Consider the following 20,399-nt stretch of genomic DNA (forward strand, 5'->3'; position numbering starts at 1 on the left):
ATGCTGTCTTCCGGAACGGCTGACCCGGCTGCATTCCCACCAGCAGCGCACGAGGGTCCCCTTTTCCCCACATCCGTGCCCAAGGCTGGGCTCTTCTCAACCAAACAGCCAGCGATGCCCACAGACCGGGTCCGAGCAGCCCCTGCCTGGCCGAGGACACTGCCGGTCCGACCTCACGGGGCTGATGGCGGACAGCAGGCTCACCCGCAGGCGAAATGAAACAGATCCCGGGCCTCGGACGGACAGCCGAGCGGGTCTGTGCTCCAGGCTCGCAGAGACCTCTCTTGGTCCCGGCTGGGCCACAGCCTGGCAGCCGGACCACGAGAGGCGAGGTCCCCTCACAGGCAGCCGAGCACCTTCTGCAGAAAACTCAGGGGCTGTCCTGAAGGAGAGGGGCGGGCACTGACTTTCCTGGGGCGACTAAAATTCCACCCAGCCCGGCCGGTGGGACTCAGCTGCTGAGCATCAACCTAGGAACCGGGAGGTCAGGGTTCGGTGCCCGGTCAGGGCACAGGCCTGGGTGGCAGGCTCCCTCCCCAGTGGGGGCATGAAGGAGGCAGCCGGTCCACAATTCTCTATCATCATTGATGATTTTCCCCCGATTCCTCTCCCCCACTCTCTGAAACCAATAAAAATGTGTGTGTGTGTGTGTGTGTGTGTTTTAATAAGTAAATAAAGCTCAGCCCACATTCCAGCCCTGGCCGCTGACCTGGAGCCGCCAGCCTGGAGCATGAAGCAGCTTAGGTAAGCTCCCCGGCTCAGCTCTGGCGAATGGGCCTCGACAAGACACCCCCCTCCCCCCCAAGCGCTCAGGGTGCCAGGGAGGGGATGCCCCGTCTCTGAGCAGCCAGACCTGGGGCGGCCACGTGGGGTGAAGCCACAGGCCGGCCTCCCCGAGCCCGTAATCCCGCCCGCAGCCCGCGGTAAATACCAGCCTCTGAGCCGCTGCTCAGATGTCACGCCGGGAGCCCATTATCGTGGCCACGGCCGAGCCTGGACTCCTTCCAGCCCGCCGCGTCTTCCCAGAGCCGGGACCCAGACTTGGCACAGGGCGTGTTCCAAATGGAGCCGAACCCCAACGGGCAGGGGCACCGCCTGCCTCTGCCCAGGGTGGGAGCCCCGGCCTGGCGATCCCTGGACGCTGGAGATCACTGCCCCAGCCTGAACGCGGACGTCGTGGGGACGCCCAGGGATGCTGTAAAAGTGTACGTTCACATGGACCCGTGGTCGGCAAACTGAGGCTCTCAGGCCACATGTGGCTCTTTGGCCCCTTGAGTGTGGCTCTTCCACAAAACACCACGGCCCGGGCAAGTCTATTTTGAAGAAGTGGCGTTCGAAGAAGTTTAAGTTTAAAAGATGTGGCTCTCCAAAGAAATGCCAATTGTCGTCCTGTTGATATTTGGCTCTGGGGACGAATGAGTTTGCCGACCACGGGCTTAGAACATGCTTTCAGGACAAGCACACGGACCCCGGGCTCTGCCTTACAGATATGCTGCTCCGAGGGCGGTGTCTGTCCTCCCCCAGCGGCTCCCGCCTCGCGTCACCAATGCCAACCAGATCTACACGCCGTGGTGATCCCCACGGGGGGGCCCTGGAAGCCACCAACGGGGGGGCTGTGTGTTCGAGCTGGATGGGCCCCCAACAGTCGTGGCTTCAGGGGAAGCTACAAGCAGTAACTCCCTGAAGGTGGGGAGCAGAGGCACGGGCTGTGGGGCGTGTTCTGAGGGGCTTGGGGGTTTATTCATTGTTGTGAATCTCACTCAAGGATCTTCTTCACCGCTCTTTAGAGAAAGCCCTCGGAGACGGGAGACAGAACCGGTTGGCTGCCTCCCGCACACACCCAGATCCAGGCCAGGGACAGAGCCTCACCCAACGTACTTGCCCGGAATCCAACCCGGGACCCTTCCGTCTGCAGGCCGACACTATCCACTGGGCAACACCGGCCAGAGTGGTGCTGTTTTTAACATTCTGTTTTCCACACCACAATTCCGTGCGAGCCACCACTCCCACAAAAGGGTATGCTCCTCACCCCGCTCTCTGGCTTCCCTGCCGTCGGCGCAAAGGCAGGCACACCGGCCCCGAGCAGGGAGGAAAGGATGCAGACCGAGGAGCTGTGAAAAGCCGCTGAGCTCATTAACACGCGGGGCATGCAAATGAGAGCAATAACGAGGCTGTTTTTCACCGCTGATGAGCCAGGATTAGACAGATCAGCGCACGAAGCAATCATGGAGAGAAAGAGCCGCAAACAAGAATGGGGACGAGCTTCAGAGCCTGGCCAGTCCCAGGCTTTCCCGACCAACACTTCGAGGCCGAGCACCGCGGACAGGAGCGCCTGGCCCGAACCCTCGCCCTGTGGGACAAAAGCCTGGTTCTGCCCGCACCCCACACCCGTCACCACGGAGACAAAAGGCGGCTCAGACAGGTTTCCCCGGATGCTCGTCACCTGGATCCCCCCGGGGTGCCCGTCACCCCCTCCCCAGCTACCTCCAGGGGACAGCTGGGAATGTGGGCTTAGCTGAGGAGGAAGACGCCAAAACACAAAGGCGAAAGGTCAAAGTGTGGCTTCCCCGTGGCAAAGCGGCCCAGACGTTTCCAAACAGCCAGGTGTGCGATAAGCAGCAGTAAACACGCAGGAGCCGGGAGGCACGCGGGCTCCGCGCCCAGCCGCTGTGCCAGCAACACGCCCGCCTTCCTCCCATCGGCGAGGCACGGGGGACAGCCCCAACCTCACCATCACAAGGCGCTCCACACACTGAGCTCAACACAGACCAAGCGTAGTCAGGCACACGACACCTCACGGCCTGAGCCACGCCTGGGGGCCCAGGCCCCCTCCTGGACCTGCGTGCGTGAGCGGGCGACACGTGTCACGGGCGGGGCGCTTCGGGCTGCAGATGGGAGCCAACGCCTGTTTAACCGTGATCACCAAGACGTTTGCTTTGCAGGAGGTGCCCCCGGAGCAGGGCTGGGCGAGTCCGGCCCCCCAGACGCAGGAGCTTCCCGCCTCTCGGCGCCCGCCCTGCTCTCCAGGGCCTGGGCGTGGGCGCGAAGGCCGTGCCCTGCAGACGCTCAGCGAGGAGCCTGGGCAGAGAGCCAGCAGGGCGCCCGCTGCCTTTTGGATTTAACTTTGAAAATCCCCACGCCTGCCCAGTGGGTGTGGCTCAGTGGCCGATGCCTAGTTAGGGCTCAGGCCCAGGCCGCGGGCGCGGGCCTGCTGGAGAGTGTGTGGGAGCGGCCGATGGATGTTTCTCTCTGCCCCTCTGCCTTCCTCTCGCTCTGAAAAGCCGTGAAAAAATCTTAAGAAGAACAAGATGGTGTTTACATGGCCTTTTCCCCGGAGGCACGCCCGTGGCCTCTCCGCTCCCCGCGGCGAGTGTGTGGCCTGAGCCACGGCTTCTGAGGACCCGGGACCCCGTGAGCAGGGCCTGGGCTTCCCCTGGCGCCCGGGACTTGCTCAGGCCTCATGGGCTGGACAGAGGGACCGAGGCCTGGCGGGCTCCACAGGCACCTCCAGGGATGGCTGTCCACCGCACCCGGGGGAGCGAGGGGCAGACTCGGGGCACAGGCGGGGGCGCGGCTCAGAGCCCTCGCGGATGGAGGACGAAGGGCGGGCAGACTCCTCTCCCGAGGGACAGTCCTCCGGGCTCTGCTCAGCCCGGCAGCTGCCTCAGGCGCTGAGGTGGGTGCCGTCTCGGTTTATAGACCATAAAGTGCATAGAGAACAGACTCCGCCTCCAGCCCGTCTGCTCTTAAACCGCATCCCGTGCAGCACCGGGCCGGGGGGCTGCGCTTCAGCATGCACGCGTGGCCAGGCTCACCCGCGTGTGCTTCCACAGAAGACACGGAAACCACCGATGACGGTCACGGCCAGGCCGGTCCGGGAGCTCCCGGCGCCTCGGAAATGAACGGACAGACCCGTGCGGTGTACCTTATACCCCGATGAGGACAGACCACGCGGCCGGCGTACCTTATACCCCGGTGAGGACAGACCGCGCGGCCGGCGTACCTTATACCCCCCCCCCCCCCCCCCAGGTGAGGACAGACCGCGCGGCCGGCGTACCTTATGCCCCGGTGAGGACAGACTGCGCGGCCGGCGTACCTTATACCCCGATGAGGACAGACCGCGCGGCCGGCGTACCTTATGCCCCGGTGAGGACAGACTGCGCGGCCGGCGTACCTTATACCCCGATGAGGACAGACCGCGCGGCCGGCGTACCTTATACCCCGATGAGGACAGACCCGGCCAGCGTACCTTATGCCCCGGTGAGGGACACGGCCAGGCGGGTCCCGGGCGCTCCCGGCGCCTCGGAAATGAACGCGTACCTTGTAGCCGCCGATGCGGTGCTCCTGGCGGAACTCCTTCCCGTTCTTCAGCCAGCGCATCGTGGGCGTGGGGTTCCCGCCGGCCGGGCAGCGGAACTTGACCGTGTTGGCGGCGGGCACCGCGTGCAGCCGCTTCTCCATCTTCTCGGTGCTGGTCCAGTAGGGCGCTCCTGTGCGGGACAACGGACAGCGTGGGCGGGCGCACGCCCGAGGCCAGCAGAGCCGGGGTGAGGCCGGCCTTAGCCTGACCCCTGACCCGGCTGAGTCCCGGGGGTGGCCTGCTGGGTGTTGGTCTTTTACTGCTTTGGTTAGCCCTCCCCGGGATGCTTTCCCGTGGATGTTAGAGAGAGCGGAGGGAGAGGGGGACAGAGAGAAACATCGATGAGAGAGACACAGTTCTCCCTCCACGTCGAGCAGGTAGCTAAACCGGAGGCGACGGCGCCAACGTCCTGGGAAGCTGCCCCTCCGAGTCCCTCCCGCTTGACCTCCCCCCCTGGGACCTCCCTCGCAGCAGACACTGACTCCGTCCGCAAGCGGGAGGATCAGAGGACTGACTGACCCTGAGGTTTAAGTGTAACAAGAAGACGGGGGCTGCTGCGCCTGCCTACCAACCGCACGAGTCCCAAGGCCGACGTCTACGGTTTACGGTCTCCTCCCGAGACCAGGGAGAGGCTCAGCCCGAGCTCGCAGGGAGCATGGCGTGTTACCAGCGGCCCAGCAGCGGCCGGGACCACGTCACCCGGCAGTTAAGTGATTTGATCAAGGTCACCGGGCGAGAGGCCGGCGGGGCTGCCCGAGGCCCCAGCAGCGCCCTCTCCTCCCCAGCTGCCCTCTGACCTCTGCCATGGTAACTAAGTCAAAAGTTCACCGTTTACGTGAGCTGTGGACACTGAGGGCTGCCAACTGTGTGTTTATTGATGCAAAACTAAAAAAGAAAAAAACACAGCCTGTTTCAGCTCCTAGATTAAGTCTCCCAGCTCCCTAAAGCTCCACTAAGGCCCGTGCCTAAGTCTGTAATCAGACCTTTAAAAAACCACTAATCGGGGCATCTGAACGCTCTGGGCCCGGGAGGGAGGCCTGCCCAGGGGCCCTGCCCCTCCATCTTCTGTTCTCCGTCTTTCACGAACGAAGAGAAATAATCTACAAAACGTGGAGACGGGCGTGAGGGTGTATGTATGGGGGAGGGGGGCTTCAGCTGAGAAATCTCATTAAAACAATGAACTTGCTGACCAGTGAGACCGTCAATAAGAAAAACATTAGGCAAGTTACCTCCACGTGAACACCAGAGTCGAACGAGGAGGTCGACCAGCTGCCCCGTGGGAGCTCCCAGGATCTGCCTTCAGAAGCCCCGTGCCCACTGAGCATTAACCCATGAACCAGGAGGTCAGGGCACAGGCCCGGGTTGAGGGCTCCATCCCCAGTGCAGGGCGTGCAGGAGGCAGCTGATTCACGATTCTCTCTCACCATTGATGTTTCTATGTCTCTCTCCTTCTCCCTTCCTCTCTGACGTCAGTAAAAATATATTTTTTAAAAAGAAGAAAACCCTGCAGTTGCTGGCGAGGCTGTGTGCCTAGAGGGGCCTGAGGAGGCAGCAGGACTGGTCCTGGGAGAACGGGGGGGGCGTTCATTCCACAGGAGAATTCCGAGGCGATCAGGGCGCCTGTGGAACGCGGTTTTGTTTTGTTGTTTTGTTGTTTCAATTCTTAGAAACGCACACAGAAGGAAGAAGCCAGCGTTTGCCGAGAAATGACCGTGACCACACGGCAGTCCGACTGGAGCGGCGGGGCTGCACGCCACATCAGCAGACTCATCACCGGAGGATGGCGATCTCGGCCAAGCCCCTCCCGACAGCACGGCCTCGCTCCCGCCACCGGCTCGGCGCCGGCCACGGTCCCGCAGGCACGGAACCAGACAGAACCAGCTGGTCTCTCTCCGTACGACGGAGGCGCCGCTGCGGGCAGGGATCTGGGTGCAGCCGCCTCGCGATCGCCCCGGGGACAGAGCCTCCAGCTCTTTAGAAACACACTCGGAGGCGATGAAACTCCCCCCGGACACGCACATACATGTCTACTTAGCCCCGAACAGGACCCGGTCATGCCTTCCCGCGCTAACGTGCACGGGAGCCTCTAAGCCCTCCGCCTGGACGCCCTTTGAAACGGCCTTTCCGTCCCGGAGGTCGGCCTGGCGGCGGGCGCGTGAGCGGCGGCATTTCCTGCCGGCGGGCGGTGACGGTCACAGGCGGCTCTGCTCGCGGAGCGCCCAGCGCGGGGGGGACCTGCGTCACCAGCGAGTCTGTGCTCAAACACGGCCCTTCCCACCTGTGGGGGGGACCCCGGCCCAGAGGGCGGGGAAGTCAGACCAACCATCAGCCCCTAGGGCTCTGCAGCCTGGGGTTTCCACGGCGACAGAGGCTGGTGTGAACGCGGGTGGGTGGTCAAAGCCCTGGGACCCCTGAGGAAGGACGCGGGCTTTGCCGGTCTCCAGGGAAGGTCCCGCCCACGTGTGGCAGGAAGGCCCGTGGACCTGCCTCTCCCCGATGGGGACGTCTGTGTCGAGAGATCCCTGAGAGGCGTGGGCGAAGCCTGGGACCCCACACGCACTCACTCCGCGCCCAGGCGGGCGCTCGGCCCCCCTCCGGAGGCGGCTGCGGGGACAGGCAGGCCCGAGACACGCGATAACACGCGTGAAGTAAGAACGGAGCCCGATCCGGAAAGCCTGGTGGCTCGGTGGGCGTGGGGGAAACCAGACCAGCCTGGCTCCGGCGCACGAGGGAGAAGGGAGCACGGACGGAGATGTTGGCATCACGCCTACAGAGGTCCATCAGCTGGACCGACACCCCACGGGCCAGGGCCCACGTTCGACCTTCCTCCCTTCGTTTCTGACCGTTCGTTTTGCCACTGCACTCCACTTTCCAGATCTAAGAAGAACTACCACGCCGATAAGCCTGCCTTTTTTATAGTTAACCGTCAGAATCAATTAGACAGCCTTCGCGCAAACTGGAGGAGGGAAATTGATAGGCTGTCCCCCCCACAAACATGCAGACGTGTACATTGTAATAGCTCTACTGGTGTTTCTTCCTCTTCAGACTTAACCCCCCCGGAGCTGACAATTACTCAGACTGTGTACACATTCTGGGGGGACACCCTGCATTTTCAGGCCACAAGACACAGACCTGACACCCACCTGCCGGGAAAGAGAAGACTCTTCAGGAAGCTGGGCCCGTCCCCCTCAGCACGGGGTCAGGGGGCCCCGTTCTCAAACTTCCCGGGAGAGGAACCCTCAGACACGCGCGCACACACACGCGCACGCACACACACGCACACGCGCGCACACGTGCGCACACACACATGCACACGTGCGCGCACACGCACACCCCGGCATTTCCCGACGACCAGGAGCTGCTCGGGGATCGCACTGGACACGCGTGGGCTCCCGGGCTGAAAAGGGGAGACCTCGGTGCTTCTACCGTTTTCCTGTCGCCAGCAGGTTTGGCACCGGAGGGGGCAGAGGCGTTGCAGCGGCGGCCGCCCCGCCCCCGCCCCCGCCCCCGCCCCCGCCCCGGCCCCGCTCTGCCCACAGCCCGGCCCCGGCCCACAGCCCCGCCCCTGCCCCGCCCCGCCCCGCCCACAGCCCCGCCCCGCCCCCGCCCCGCCCCCGCCCCGCCCGCAGCCCCGCCCCGGCCCCCGGTCCCCGCCCCCGGCCCCCGCCCCGCCCCGCCCCCGCCCCTGCCCCGCCCCGCCCCGCCCACAGCCCCGCCCCGCCCCCGCCCCGCCCCCGCCCCGCCCACAGCCCCGCCCCGGCCCCCGGTCCCCGCCCCCGGCCCCCGCCCCGCCCCGCCCACAGCCCCGCCCCGGCCCCGGCCCCGCTGGTCCCCAGGCCACAGCTGGGCCGCCCGCCGCCCTCCGCACTGGAATCAGAGCGGCCTAATCACACGGACAGATGGCGGGCCGGCCGCGGGAGCCCTATCGCGTTCAATCGCCTCTCACGTTTCACAGCGTCTCTCCGGGACGGCTAACACCGCCCCTAATCGCCAGGCCCCGCGTCGGGGCAGGCTGGTGTCATTCGAGAGCTAATTACACAGAGACGCGGCCGGGCCAAGGCGCGCTGGCGTTCTCGCGAGGGAGCTCCCACTCCGGCCGCCACTCCGGCCCGTCCATGCTAACGGCGCTGGGCGCTGGGCACTGAGCGCTGGGCGCTGGGTACTGAGCACTGAGCACTGAGTACTGAGCACTGGGCGCTGGGCGCTGGGTGCTGGGTGCTGGGCGCTGGGCACTGAGCGCTGGGCGCTGGGTACTGAGCACTGAGCACTGAGTACTGAGCACTGGGCGCTGGGCGCTGGGTGGGGGATGGGCACTGGGCACTGAGCACTGAGTACTGAGCACTGGGCACTGGGCGCTGGGTGCTGGGTGCTGGGTGCTGGGCGCTGGGCGCTGGGCACTGAGAACTGAGAAATGGACACTGGGTGGGGGATGGGCACTGGGTACTGAGCACTGAGCACTGAGTACTGAGCACTGGGCGCTGGGTGGGGGATGGGCACTGGGTACTGAGCACTGAGAGTACTGGGCGCTGGGCACTGAGTGCTGGGCGCTGGGCACTGAGAGCTGAGCGCTGGACACTGGGTGGGGGATGGGCACTGGGCACTGGGCACTGAGCACTGAGTACTGAGCACTGGGCGCTGGGCGCTGGGTGGGGGATGGGCACTGGGCACTGAGCACTGGGCACTGGGCAAGCACTGGGCAGCGGGGCTGGCTCAGGATCAAAACCTGGAGGTCTGCCCTGACAGGTATGGCTCAGTAGATAGAGCGTTGGCCCGCAGACCAAAAGGTCCCTGTTTGATTCCGGTCAAGGGCTCGCACCTCAGTTGCAGGCTCCTCCCCAGCCCAGACCCTGGTCGGGGTATAGGTGGGAGACAACCATTGATGTGCTTCTCACACATCGATGTTTCTCTGTTTCCCTCTCCCTTCCACTCTCTCTAAAAATCAATGGGAAATATCCTCAGGTGAGGATCTTCTTTAAAGAAGAAGAGAACCCAGAGGCGTGTGGCCGGCAGTCCTTCTGAATCAGAGACAGAGATTCCGTCCGCCCGGCCCACTTGTTACGTAATCTCCACCTCGCTGTTACACGGTGTTATTTCCCCAGGCTGGGATCAGCACGCCGATCGAAGAGCAGGCCCGGTGCTGATCGCCAGGGCAACGCCACCACAGCCGAGCTGGTGCAGCCAGCTGTCCCCCAACCAGTGGCCATGACACCCCATGCGGGCACTGCCTCGGAGCCGGGAACAGCAGGGCCACCCGGGCGCAGGCTGCAGAGCTGGGACCGGACAGGCCGCAGGCCCACAGCAGAATCCCAGCTTCCTGGTCGGAGCTTTTCTGTTCAGTGAAACGGGACAAGCTCTCCTCTCCGCCCCATCAGGCCGTGGGGGGCCCCGACGGAGCCGGCAGCGGGCACGGAGCCCGCCCGGACAGACCTCACTGCGGCCGCAGCGTCTCTCGCCGTCTCCCCCGTGGAGCCAGAGCGCCGACGAGGAGCAAGCGATGTCCTCCGAGGTGCAGGCTTTACTAGTGACCACGACAGCCTCGTCAGCAGCTGCTGCGGAACGCCCCTGCCGATCGCCGGGGACGCGCTCACGCACCCGCCACCCGCGCATGAGCAGCTCCCGAGCTCGGGCGCCACTGCCTTCGGCAGAAACGGTGCTCACAGCCTTTCCCTCGCAGCGCGAGGCTCACCTTCTGAGGCTGCAGAGCACCTGGTGGGCTGAAACGCCGTTAAGATGCCTCAGTGCCGCCCAGACCCGCGGTAGGCAAACTGCAGCTCTCGAGTCACGCTTTCCCGCTCTGTGGACGAATGAGTTTGGCGGCCACTGACCTAGACTCTCGACTCCAATCATCACAGGCTGCTGCTGTTCCTTGTGATGAAGCCCCTATCCCACGGTGGGCAAACTCATTCGTCCACGCAGCGGCAAGCACGGCTCCCGAGCTGCCTGTGGCTCCAGAGCCGCAGTTTGCCGACCACTGGCCCAGATCACCCCTTTTCTTTTCTTTTATTGATGTGAGAGAGGAAGGGAAAGGGAGGGAGAGAGAAACACCCTGCAGGCTCCCTCCTGGGGATGAGCCTGCCACCCGGGCCTGTGCCCCGACCGGGAATGGAACTGAGGCCTCCCCGTTCATGGCTTGATGCTCAACCCCTGAGACACCCTGGCCAGGCCCAGGCCACCCTCCTCCTCGCAGGGTGTTTTCACAGCACCCGTGGCCTCTACCCACAAATGCCACGGCCCCTCCCTCCCCTGTGCGACCACCCAGCGTGGCCGCGTGGCCCCGGGGAGGCACAGACCCGCGGGGCCCGCCAAGCGCCCCCACCGTGAAGGAGAGCCGGGCTGCGGCGCGGAGTGGCTCGGCTCCGGCTCCAGAGTGAGAGGCCCCAGGACAGAGGAGGCGGGAGACAGGCTCAGGCGGAAAGAAGAGGCGGACAGTGAGAGGTGCAGACACAGGTTTATTCTCAGCCGGAAGCGGGAGAGCGGGCACAGCGAGAGGGCGGGGGCGTCGCGGAGCGGCGGTGGAGGCGGTGGGAGCGGCGGCTCCGGGCGGCGTTACTTACGCTTGTTGCTGTTCTCACTGACAAAGTCCTCGGAGCCGTCCCCATCGTCCTCGTCGTCCCCGGAGGAGATGGCGTCTGCGAGAGAACACACCTATGTCTGTGCCGAGCCTGGGGCGCCGCCTGACGGGTCCCCGGGGCCGGGACGCTGACCGCCCGGGCCCGGCCGGGACCTGAGCCGCGCCCGGCTCTGCTCGCCCGCGGCCCTCGGTCTGGCTCCCGATCCTGTGTTTCCTGCACCAGCTGCCCACGGGACAGGACCGGCCCGGGACACCGGGGTCTGAGCCTCCGATGGCGCCCCAATTCTCCGATTCACTCACCCCAGCTGCCTCCGGCCAGACCCATGGGTGCTCAGGGTCCCTCCGGGAAGGCATTGGGCCCAGAAGCTCGCAGCCTCCCTGAGGCTCTGCCCGCTCCCCAACGTTCTGAACACAAAGCTCTGAGCGCGGCCACGGAGCCGGAGGCGGGCAGCCCCCTGGCTGCGGTAAACACCCGGAGAGATGCTCCACGTCCGACCGAATGAATCCGAGAACACTAGCATCCAGATCTCAATTCCGTTCAAAGCGCCAAGCATGCAAGACGGGGCGGGGGGAGGGAGGGGGAGGGGGAGGGGGCCTGGAAGGAGGCTTCCCTGTGAAGACAAGCATCACGCTGCCGGTGAGAGCCAGCCATTTCGTTGTTGGTAATCCTCCCCCGAGGGGATTTCCCTTGTGTTTTTTTTTAAATATATTTTATTGAGTTTTTACAAAGAGGAGAAGAGAGGGATAGAGAGTTAGAAACATCGATGAGAGAGAAACATCCATCAGCTGCCTCCTGCACACCCCTACTGGGGATGTGCCTGCAACCAAGGTACATGCCCCTGACCGGAATTGAACCTGGGACCTTTCAGTCCGCAGGCCGACACTCTATCCGCTGAGCCAAACTGGTTTTGGCTGAACATTGGTTTTTAGAGATGAGGAGGGGGAGAGACAGAGAGAGAGAAACATCGTCGGGAGAGAGACACATCGATGGGTCGCCTCCCGCACACGCCCAGACCAAGGCATAAGATCAAACCCAGGACCCTTCAGTCCACAGGCCCACACTCTAGGGGTGTCGAACTCAATCAGAGAAGGGGCCAAAATCTAAAATCCAGCCTAAATCTCGGGCCGAATGGTTTACTGAACAGTCATAAATTGTCATTGTGATGGAAACGCAGCGGAGTGCAGTGATGACAGCGCGGTGCGGGCCACATTGCAAGGCCTGGCGGGACGGATTTGGCCCGCGGGCCTTGTGTTTGACACATGTGCTCTAACCACACGCCGGACAGGGTGAGAATCCCGTCATTTCTAATGGCCAGCCTCCCTGGTCCCCAGAAAGAATTTCAAAAGCGGGCCAATGGCCCACGGAAGCTCTGTGCCCGGATCCCCAGCAGGTCCCACCTCCGAGTCTCGGGCCCAATAAAACACTCCCCAGGGCCCTGGCCGCCTGGCTCCGCGGAGAGCGGCGACCTGTGAACCAGGGGGTCAGGGTTCCATTCCCGGTCGGGGCACAGGCCCGGGCTGCGGCTCCAGCCCCAGGAGGCGGCCGATCCGTGGCTCTCTCATCGTGGATGTCCCTCTCTCCCTCTCCCTTCCTCTCTGACATCGACAGAAACGTACAAACTTTTAAATGTCACCCAGGAAACGCCTCGAAGCAGAGACGGCGGGGCCGAGGCCACTCACCTGTGACATTGACCATGAAGTAGGCGGTCTCGCTGTCCTGCGTCCTGGCCGCCGTGCAGGCATAGAGGCCAGAGTCCCGGGGCGTGGCGCCCCGTATCTGCAAGTACTCCCCAATGAGCACCGTCCGATTGCTGGGCCCCACGTGCACCCCGTCCTTCGTCCAGCTGATCCGGGCGGCGCCGCCCACCCGGCAGCGCAGCTCCAGCGCCTCCCCCGGCGCGGCCACGTACACGTCGGGCTGGGAGATGTGGTATTTGGTGGGCGGCTCTGCAGGGGGGAGAGGAGCAGAGAGCAGCGGAGAGGAGGCGGAGAGAACGTCCGACAAGGTCAGTGGAGGCCCCTTGTCCCAGGAGAGCAGGTCTCCTTGGCAAAGGGCCCCTCGGGCTGGTCTCTCCAGCCATCCCAGGAGCCAGCACCCCAGGAGCCAGCACCTCCCAGAGAGCCAGCACCCCAGGAGCCAGCCCCCAGAGAGCCAGCACCCCAGGAGCCAGCACCTCCCAGAGAGCCAGCACCTCCCAGAGAGCCAGCACCTCCCAGAGAGCCAGCACCCCAAGAGCCAGCACCTCCCAGAGAGCCAGCACCCTCAGGAGCCAGCACCCCAAGAGCCAGCACCCCAGGAGCCAGCACCTCCCAGAGAGCCAGCACCCCCAGGAGCCAGCACCCCAAGAGCCAGCACCTCTCAGAGAGCCAGCACCCCAAGAGCCAGCACCTCCCAGAGAGCCAGCACCCCCAGAGCCCGCACCCCCATGAGCCAGCACCCCCAAGAGCCAGCCCCCAGAGAGCCAGCACCCCAGGAGCAGCACCTCCCAGAGAGCCAGCACCCCAGAGAGCCAGCACCCCCAGGAGCCAGCCCCCAGAGAGGCAGCACCCCAGAGAGCCAGAACCTCCCAGAGAGCCAGCACCCCAGAGAGCCAGGACTCCCCAGAGAGCCAGGACCACCCAGGAGCCAGCACCCCAGAGAGCCAGGACTCCCCAGAGAGCCAGCACCCCCAGGAGCCAGCACCCCAGAGAAGCCAGTACACCCCTTAGAGAGCCAGCACCCCCAGGAGCCAGCACCCCTAGAGAGGCCAGCACCCCTAGAGAGCCAGGACCTCCCAGGAGCCAGCACCCCAGGAGTCAGCACAAGCCTCGGGCAGGGACCCAAAGGAGCACCTGCAGAAGCTGCCCCCACAGTGACCACACGCAGGCTCAACCCGAACCCGAGGCCCAGACGGACGGACCCTGGACAAGGACACGGACAGGACCTGCCGCCCAGCTGCCTGCAGTGCCGCCCGGAGACTCCACTCTGGTGGCACTTCTCACGTGAGAACGTGTTTAACCAACATTTCACTCAACGTGACTGCATGGCTGTGTCCACGCGCGCGCACACGCATCCACACACACACACACACACACACACACACACACGCATTCTCACACACACACACATTCTCTCTCACACACACACACACACACATCCACAGACACACACACGCATTCTCACACACACATTCTCACACACACGCATTCACATCCACACAGACACACACACTCATTCTCACACACACACGCATTCTCTCTCACACACACACACACACACACACACACACACACATTCTCTCTCTCTCTCTCTCTCTCTCACACACACACCCACACACACACACACACACATTCTCACACACACACACATTCTCTCTCTCACACACACACACACGCATCCACAGACACACACACACACATTCTCACACACACATTCTCACACACACACACACGCATTCACACACACATTCACACACACGCATTCTCACACACACACACACACGCATCCACACACTCATTCTCACACACACACGCATTCTCTCTCACACACACACACATTCTCTCTCTCACACACACACACACACACACACACTCTCTCTCTCTCTCTCTCACACACACACACACACACACACACACACACACTCTCTCTCTCTCTCTCTCTCTCTCTCTCTCTCTCACACACACACACACACACACACACACACACGCTGGGCCAGGCTTCCTCGTTCCCGCGGAGCCCAGCCTCCTCACACTCAGACCCGGACACTAAGGGTCCGTCCGTGAGGCCCCGCCGGCGTCCGGAGCTCCTGGCTCCCGGGGACAGGCTTGCGGGCAGGGAGTCTGTGCTCAGAGCGGCCGGGTGTCTCTACGAGTAAAAGCCTGGAGCCCGAAGGCCACACCTCACAGCAAAGGCCCGGACAGCGAGGCCTCTCCTGGTCTTTGCCGACCCGCCCCGAAGCCGGACCTTGGACCCGACCCCGATCGGAAGCCGGACCCCGCCCCGAAGCCATATCCCGACCCCAAGCCAGACCCTAGACCCGACCCCAAGCCAGACCCTGGACCCGACCCCGATCGGAAGCGGACCCCGCCCCGAAGCCATATCCCGACCCCAAGCCGGACCCTAGACCCGCCCCCGCCCCGAAGCCGGACCCCGCCCCCAGCTGCTGACAGGCCACGCTGGAAGCTGTCCCTCCCGCCACCTCCCTCCGCACAGGCCGGGCCGTCCTGGGCCTGTTCCCCTCCCGCTATCCGCCCCCCCGCCCCCCACGAGGCTGGCCCCAACAGGAAGTGAAGGGGATGCGGCCCTCCTGCCTCTCTCTCCTCAGGGATGTTTCCATCTCTCCTTCCCTCTCCCACCCTCTCTATAAATATATAGAGAAATCAATAAAAGTATATTGAAAAGTAAATAAGATAAAAACAGCAGGATGAGAAGGCGCCCTGACAGCCGGTCAGAAAATGAGTGGGGTGTCCTGCGTGGACCGTGGATGCCCGCCTGAGGGGGGGCCGCCCCCCAAACCCTCCGCAGGCCGCCCCCCCGGAGGCAGAGTCATGACCTCAGCCAGGGGTGACATCACGCTGATGTCACCAGCCATGAGCTGAATGCGGCCACCTCTCAGGAAACAGATTCCCGCTGTGGGAGGGACTCTCCTGAGGTCCCGAGGATCTGTGGCTCAGGGGCTCCGTCACATGTTCCCTCCAGCACCCATGTCACTCCGTCACCCCCCATGTCACCCCCCTGTCACCCCCGTCACCCCCTGTCACCCCCATGCCACCCCCGTCACCATGTCCCCCTCACCCCTCACCCCCCTGTCCACACCCCGTTCACCCTCCCTGTCACCCCTTCACCCTCGTCACCCCATGTCACCCCGTCACCCCCGTCACCCAAGTCACTCCATCCACCCTCGTCACCCCCAGGTCACCCCTGTCACCCCCGTCACCCCGTCACCCCCCATGCCCCCATCACCCCCCTGTCACCCCCTGTCACTCCCTGTCACTTCCCTGTCACCCCAATGTCACTCCCTGTCACCCCCGTCACCCCATGTCACCACATCACCCCCATGTCACTCGTCACCCCAATGTCACTCCCTGTCACCCCCATGTCACCCCCCTGTCACCCCAATGTCACCCCCGGCACACCCCCCTGTCACCCCCTCACCCCCCTGTCACCCCCCTTGTCACTCCCTGTCACCCCGTCACCGCAATGTCACTCCGTCACCCTCGTCACCCCCCTGTCACCCCGTCACCCCCTGTCACCCCATGTCACTCCCTGTCACCCCCCTGTCACCCCATGTCACTCCCTGTCACTTCCCTGTCACCCCAATGTCACTCCGTCACCCTCATCACCCCATCGTCACCCCCGTCACTCCCCATGTCACTCCCTGTCACCCCAATGTCACTCCCTGTCACCCCCATGTCACCCCCTGTCACCCCCGTCACCCCCCTGTCACCCCCTCACCCCCATGTCACTCCGTCACCCCAATGTCACTCCCTGTCACCCCCATGTCACCCCCTGTCACCCCCGTTGTCACTCCCCATCACCCCCTGTCACCCCCAGGTCACCCCTGTCACCCCCGTCACCCCGTCACCCCCCAGGTCACCCCATCACCCCCCAGTGTTCACCCGCTGTCACCCCCCTGTCACCCCGTCACCCCCCATGTCACTCCCCATCACCCTGTCACCCCCAGGTCACCCGCTGTCACCCCCCTGTCACCCCGTCACCCCCCATGTCACTCCCCATCACCCCGTCACCCCCAGGTCACCCGCTGTCACCCCCATCACCCTCGTCACCCCCATGTCACCCCATCACTCCCGTCACCCCGTCACCCCCCTGTCACCCCCATGTCACTCCCCATCACCCCGTCACCCCCAGGTCACCCGCTGTCACCCCCATCACCCCGTCACCCCCCATGTCACTCCCCATCACCCTGTCACCCCCAGGTCACCCCTGTCACCCCCCTGTCACCCCGTCACCCCCCATGTCACTCCCCATCACCCTGTCACCCCCAGGGCACCCGCTGTCACCCCCCTGTCACCCCGTCACCCCCCATGTCACTCCCCATCACCCCGTCACCCCCATGTCACTCCCCTCTTCCACCGTCCACCACCCCCAGGGCACCCGCTGTCCCCCCATCACCCCGGACGAGGGCTAAGGGAGCTGCCCGGTGGCCCCGTGGCCGCCCCGCCCGCAGCGCCGCCCCCTTTATGATGTTTGCCGCAGCGGCTGCCGGTGGCATGTGCACGGCGCCCGAAGGCAAACAGAGGCAGATGGGGAGCCTTGACCCGCTGGCGGGTGCTCCTGGGCGCGGACGACAGGTTTGAGCCGTGAGGGAGGAGGAGGCTGCTGGGCCAGGGGGGCACCTCACCGGGCCGACTCCATAAACGGAGCCGTTCTGTTCAATGTCAGGATCCCTCGCAGCCGAAACCGGAGTGGCTCAGTGGGCAGAGCGTCGGTCTGCGGACTGAAGGGTCCCGGGTTCGATTCCAGCCAAGGGCATGTGCCTCGGTTGCGGGCACATCCCCAGTGGGGGGTGTGCAGGAGGCAGCTGGTCGATGTTTCTCTCTTATCGATGTTTCTAACTCTCTGTCCCTCTCTCTATCTCTGTAAAAAAATCAATAAAATGTATTAAAAAAAAAAAAAAAGATCCATCGTAGCTGAGAAACAGGAACTCTGGCTTCAGTGATGAAGTGGGGCCCTGGCTGGTCTGGCTCGGTGGACAGAGTGTCGGCCTGCAGACCGAAGGGTCCCAGGTCCGATGCCAGTCAAGGGCACATATCTTGGTTGCAGGCTCCTCCCCAGCCCAGGCCCTGGTCAGGGTGCATGCAGGAGGCAACACATCGATATGTCTCTCACATCGGAATTTCCCTCTCTCTTCCAGTCTCTCTAAAAACGTTTGTTTATTTATTTATTTATTTATTTTTAAATGTGAACTGCAGTTTATTTTTATTTTCATTTTTCTATATTTTATTGGTTTTTACAGAGAGGAAGAGAGAGGGATAGAGAGTTAGAAACGTCGATGAGAGAGAAACATCGATCAGCTGCCTCCACCGGGGATGTGACTGCAACCAAGGTACACGCCCTTGACCGGAATCGGACCCGGGACCCTTCAGTCCGCAGGCCAGCGCTCTATCCACTGAGCCACACTGGTTTCAGCTAAAAAAAAACACACGTTTTTTTAAAAAAGAGATACAGCCCGGACGTCCCGCCATCCTGCCGGGCGTGCCTGCCGGGCGTGCCGGCTCCGCGGAGGCCCGGAGGAGTGGCGCTCCCGCTCAGACGCCAGCCTCGCCGGACAAGAACAGACACGCAGGAGAACAAACCCAGCCCACGGCTTCGGCAGACAGCACGCCTGTTCTCGGTGTGGGAGGGAGACACATAAAACATGAAAGCCCACCACGAGGCTGGCGGCAGGGACGGACAGACGGGCGTCCGGCGCCCCCACCTGCGAGGCTGCGGGTTCGAGCCAGGTCAGGGCGGCCTGGGTCAGTGGGCACCCCACGGTCCTCGGCCCCCGGGCCTCCTCACCCGGCCCAGGCAGCGCCCTGTGAAGCTGACTCCTTCCGGGACATTCCAACCCCACCCTGCAGCTCCCCTCCTCCCCCAGCGCCACTCAAGTCCCAGCTTGCGTGCTCCATCACTGCTGCCCGCGGGGACGCGCCTCCCCCTCCCAGCCCCTCCGCTGGCGTCAGCTTGGAATCAACAGGCTCCGTCCCCCGAGTCCCCCCCCCCCCCCCCGCTTCGCACCCCACCGGCCCCACGGCCCCTCCCCCGCAGACCCGCCTCTGAGGCGCCTCAAGACAGCGGGCAAGGCCACCACTCTGCAAATGCCCTCTGCCCGCCCTCACCACCACAGCCCCCTGCCCCCCATCATCCACTGCCCCCACCCTCCACCATCACCCACGGCCCCCTGCCCCCCATCATCCACTGCCCCCACCCCTCCACCATCACCCACGACCCCCTGCCCCCCATCATCCACTGCCCCCACCCCTCCACCATCATCCATGGCCTCCTGCCCCCCCCCTCCACCATCATCCACGGCCTCTGCCCGCCCTCACCACCACGGCCCCCTGCCCCCCCATCATCCACTGCCCCCACCCCTCCACCATCATCCATGGCCCCCTGCCCCCCCCTCCACCATCATCCATGGCCCCCTGCCCACCCCTCCACCATCACCCACGGCCTCTGCCCGCCCTCACCACCACGGCCCCCTGCCCCCCCATCATCCACTGCCCCCACCCCTCCACCATCACCCACGGCCCCCTGCCCCTCATCATCCACTGCCCCCACCCTCCACCATCATCCATGGCCCCCTGCCCACCCCTCCACCATCATCCTCGGCCTCTGCCCCCCCATCATCCACTGCCCCCCCCCCACCATCATCCACGGCCTCTGCCCGCCCTCACCACCACGGCCCCCTGCCCCCCCATCATCCACTGCCCCCACCCCTCCACCATCACCCACGGCCCCCTGCCCCCCATCATCCACTGCCCCCACCCCTCCACCATCATCCACGGCCTCTGCCCGCCCTCACCACCCACGGCCCTGCCCCCCCATCATCCACGGCCCCCTGCCCCCCCATCATCCACGGCCCCCTGCCCCACCATCATCCACGGCCTCTGCCCGCCCTCACCATCACCCACAGTGCACCACGGGCCACCCAAGTGATCTGAAAAGCAAATCTAACCTCCGCTTTAGAAGGAGGAGGAGGAGGAGGAGGAGGAAGAGGAGGAGGAGGAGGAGAAAAGGAGAAAAGGAGAAAAGGAGAAGGAGAAGCCAGCCCGGCCGCGTGGCTCAGTGGTTGAGTGTTGACCTAGGAACCAGGAGGTCACAGGTTCGATTGCCAGCCTGGGCACAGGCCTGGGTTACGAGCTTGATTCCCAGTGTGGGGTGCACAGGAGGTCAAAATCCTCTCTCCTCATTGATGTTTCTCCCTCTCTCCCTCCTCTCCCTTCCTCTCTGGCATCAATAAAGATATTGAAGAAGAAGAAGAAGAAGAGAGAAAAGGGGACAGGCCCGCCATGCCCCGCACCAGGCCCAGACCCTGCCCGCCCTCCGGCTCACGCCCGGGCTGCCTGTCCTTACAGCGCCGTGCCCTCGGCGGGCACTCTGCGCCGTGCTCGCCAGTGGGCTCCCCTCACACCACTGGCTCCGCGGAGAGCTGAGGGGCCAGGGCAGCGCTGGGCCATGGCAGTCAGGGACACACAGCTCGCACAGTCTCTGCGTCCGGCCGGGTGGGTGGGAGAGGTGGGAGGGCCGGGTGGGTGCCCGGGTGGGTGGGAGAGGGCGGGGGGGGGGGCTCTGGAAACCCTCCAGCGGGGGCACCCCGAGAGAAAGCCCCTCGCTCAGCGGGGTCCCTGCCTCCTGGGTCCTAGACTGATGCCCGATCAGCAGCTGCCGAAGGGGGGCCTTCTGGGATGTCCCCGAGAACCCGTGAGCACCCGTGAGCACCGTCTCTGTCCACGCTCGCCCACCTCGCACTCCTGCTCCATCGC

At 64.3% G+C, this 20,399-nt stretch overlaps 1 protein-coding gene across 9 annotated transcripts in view; it reads right to left on the reverse strand.

The window, feature by feature from the left end:
* FGFR2 (fibroblast growth factor receptor 2) overlaps nt 1-20,399 on the reverse strand; it is a 75,966-nt gene that overhangs the window by 40,971 nt on the left and 14,596 nt on the right. For 5 of the 9 annotated variants that reach the window (XM_045576129.1, XM_036423053.2, XM_036423051.2 and 2 more), the window contains exons 3-5: nt 12,612-12,878; nt 10,915-10,989; nt 4,321-4,490 (exon numbers count right to left, since the gene is read on the reverse strand). In XM_045576129.1, coding sequence (XP_045432085.1) covers nt 4,321-4,490; nt 10,915-10,989; nt 12,612-12,878 — 512 coding nt within the window. The remainder of the gene's footprint in view (nt 1-4,320; nt 4,491-10,914; nt 10,990-12,611; nt 12,879-20,399) is intronic. The other 4 variants (XM_045576133.1, XM_045576132.1, XM_036423057.2 and 1 more) reach the window with 2 other exon arrangements.

This window comes from Pipistrellus kuhlii, unplaced genomic scaffold (genome assembly GCF_014108245.1).
Source record: "Pipistrellus kuhlii isolate mPipKuh1 unplaced genomic scaffold, mPipKuh1.p scaffold_m20_p_75, whole genome shotgun sequence".
NCBI lineage: Eukaryota > Metazoa > Chordata > Mammalia > Chiroptera > Vespertilionidae > Pipistrellus > Pipistrellus kuhlii.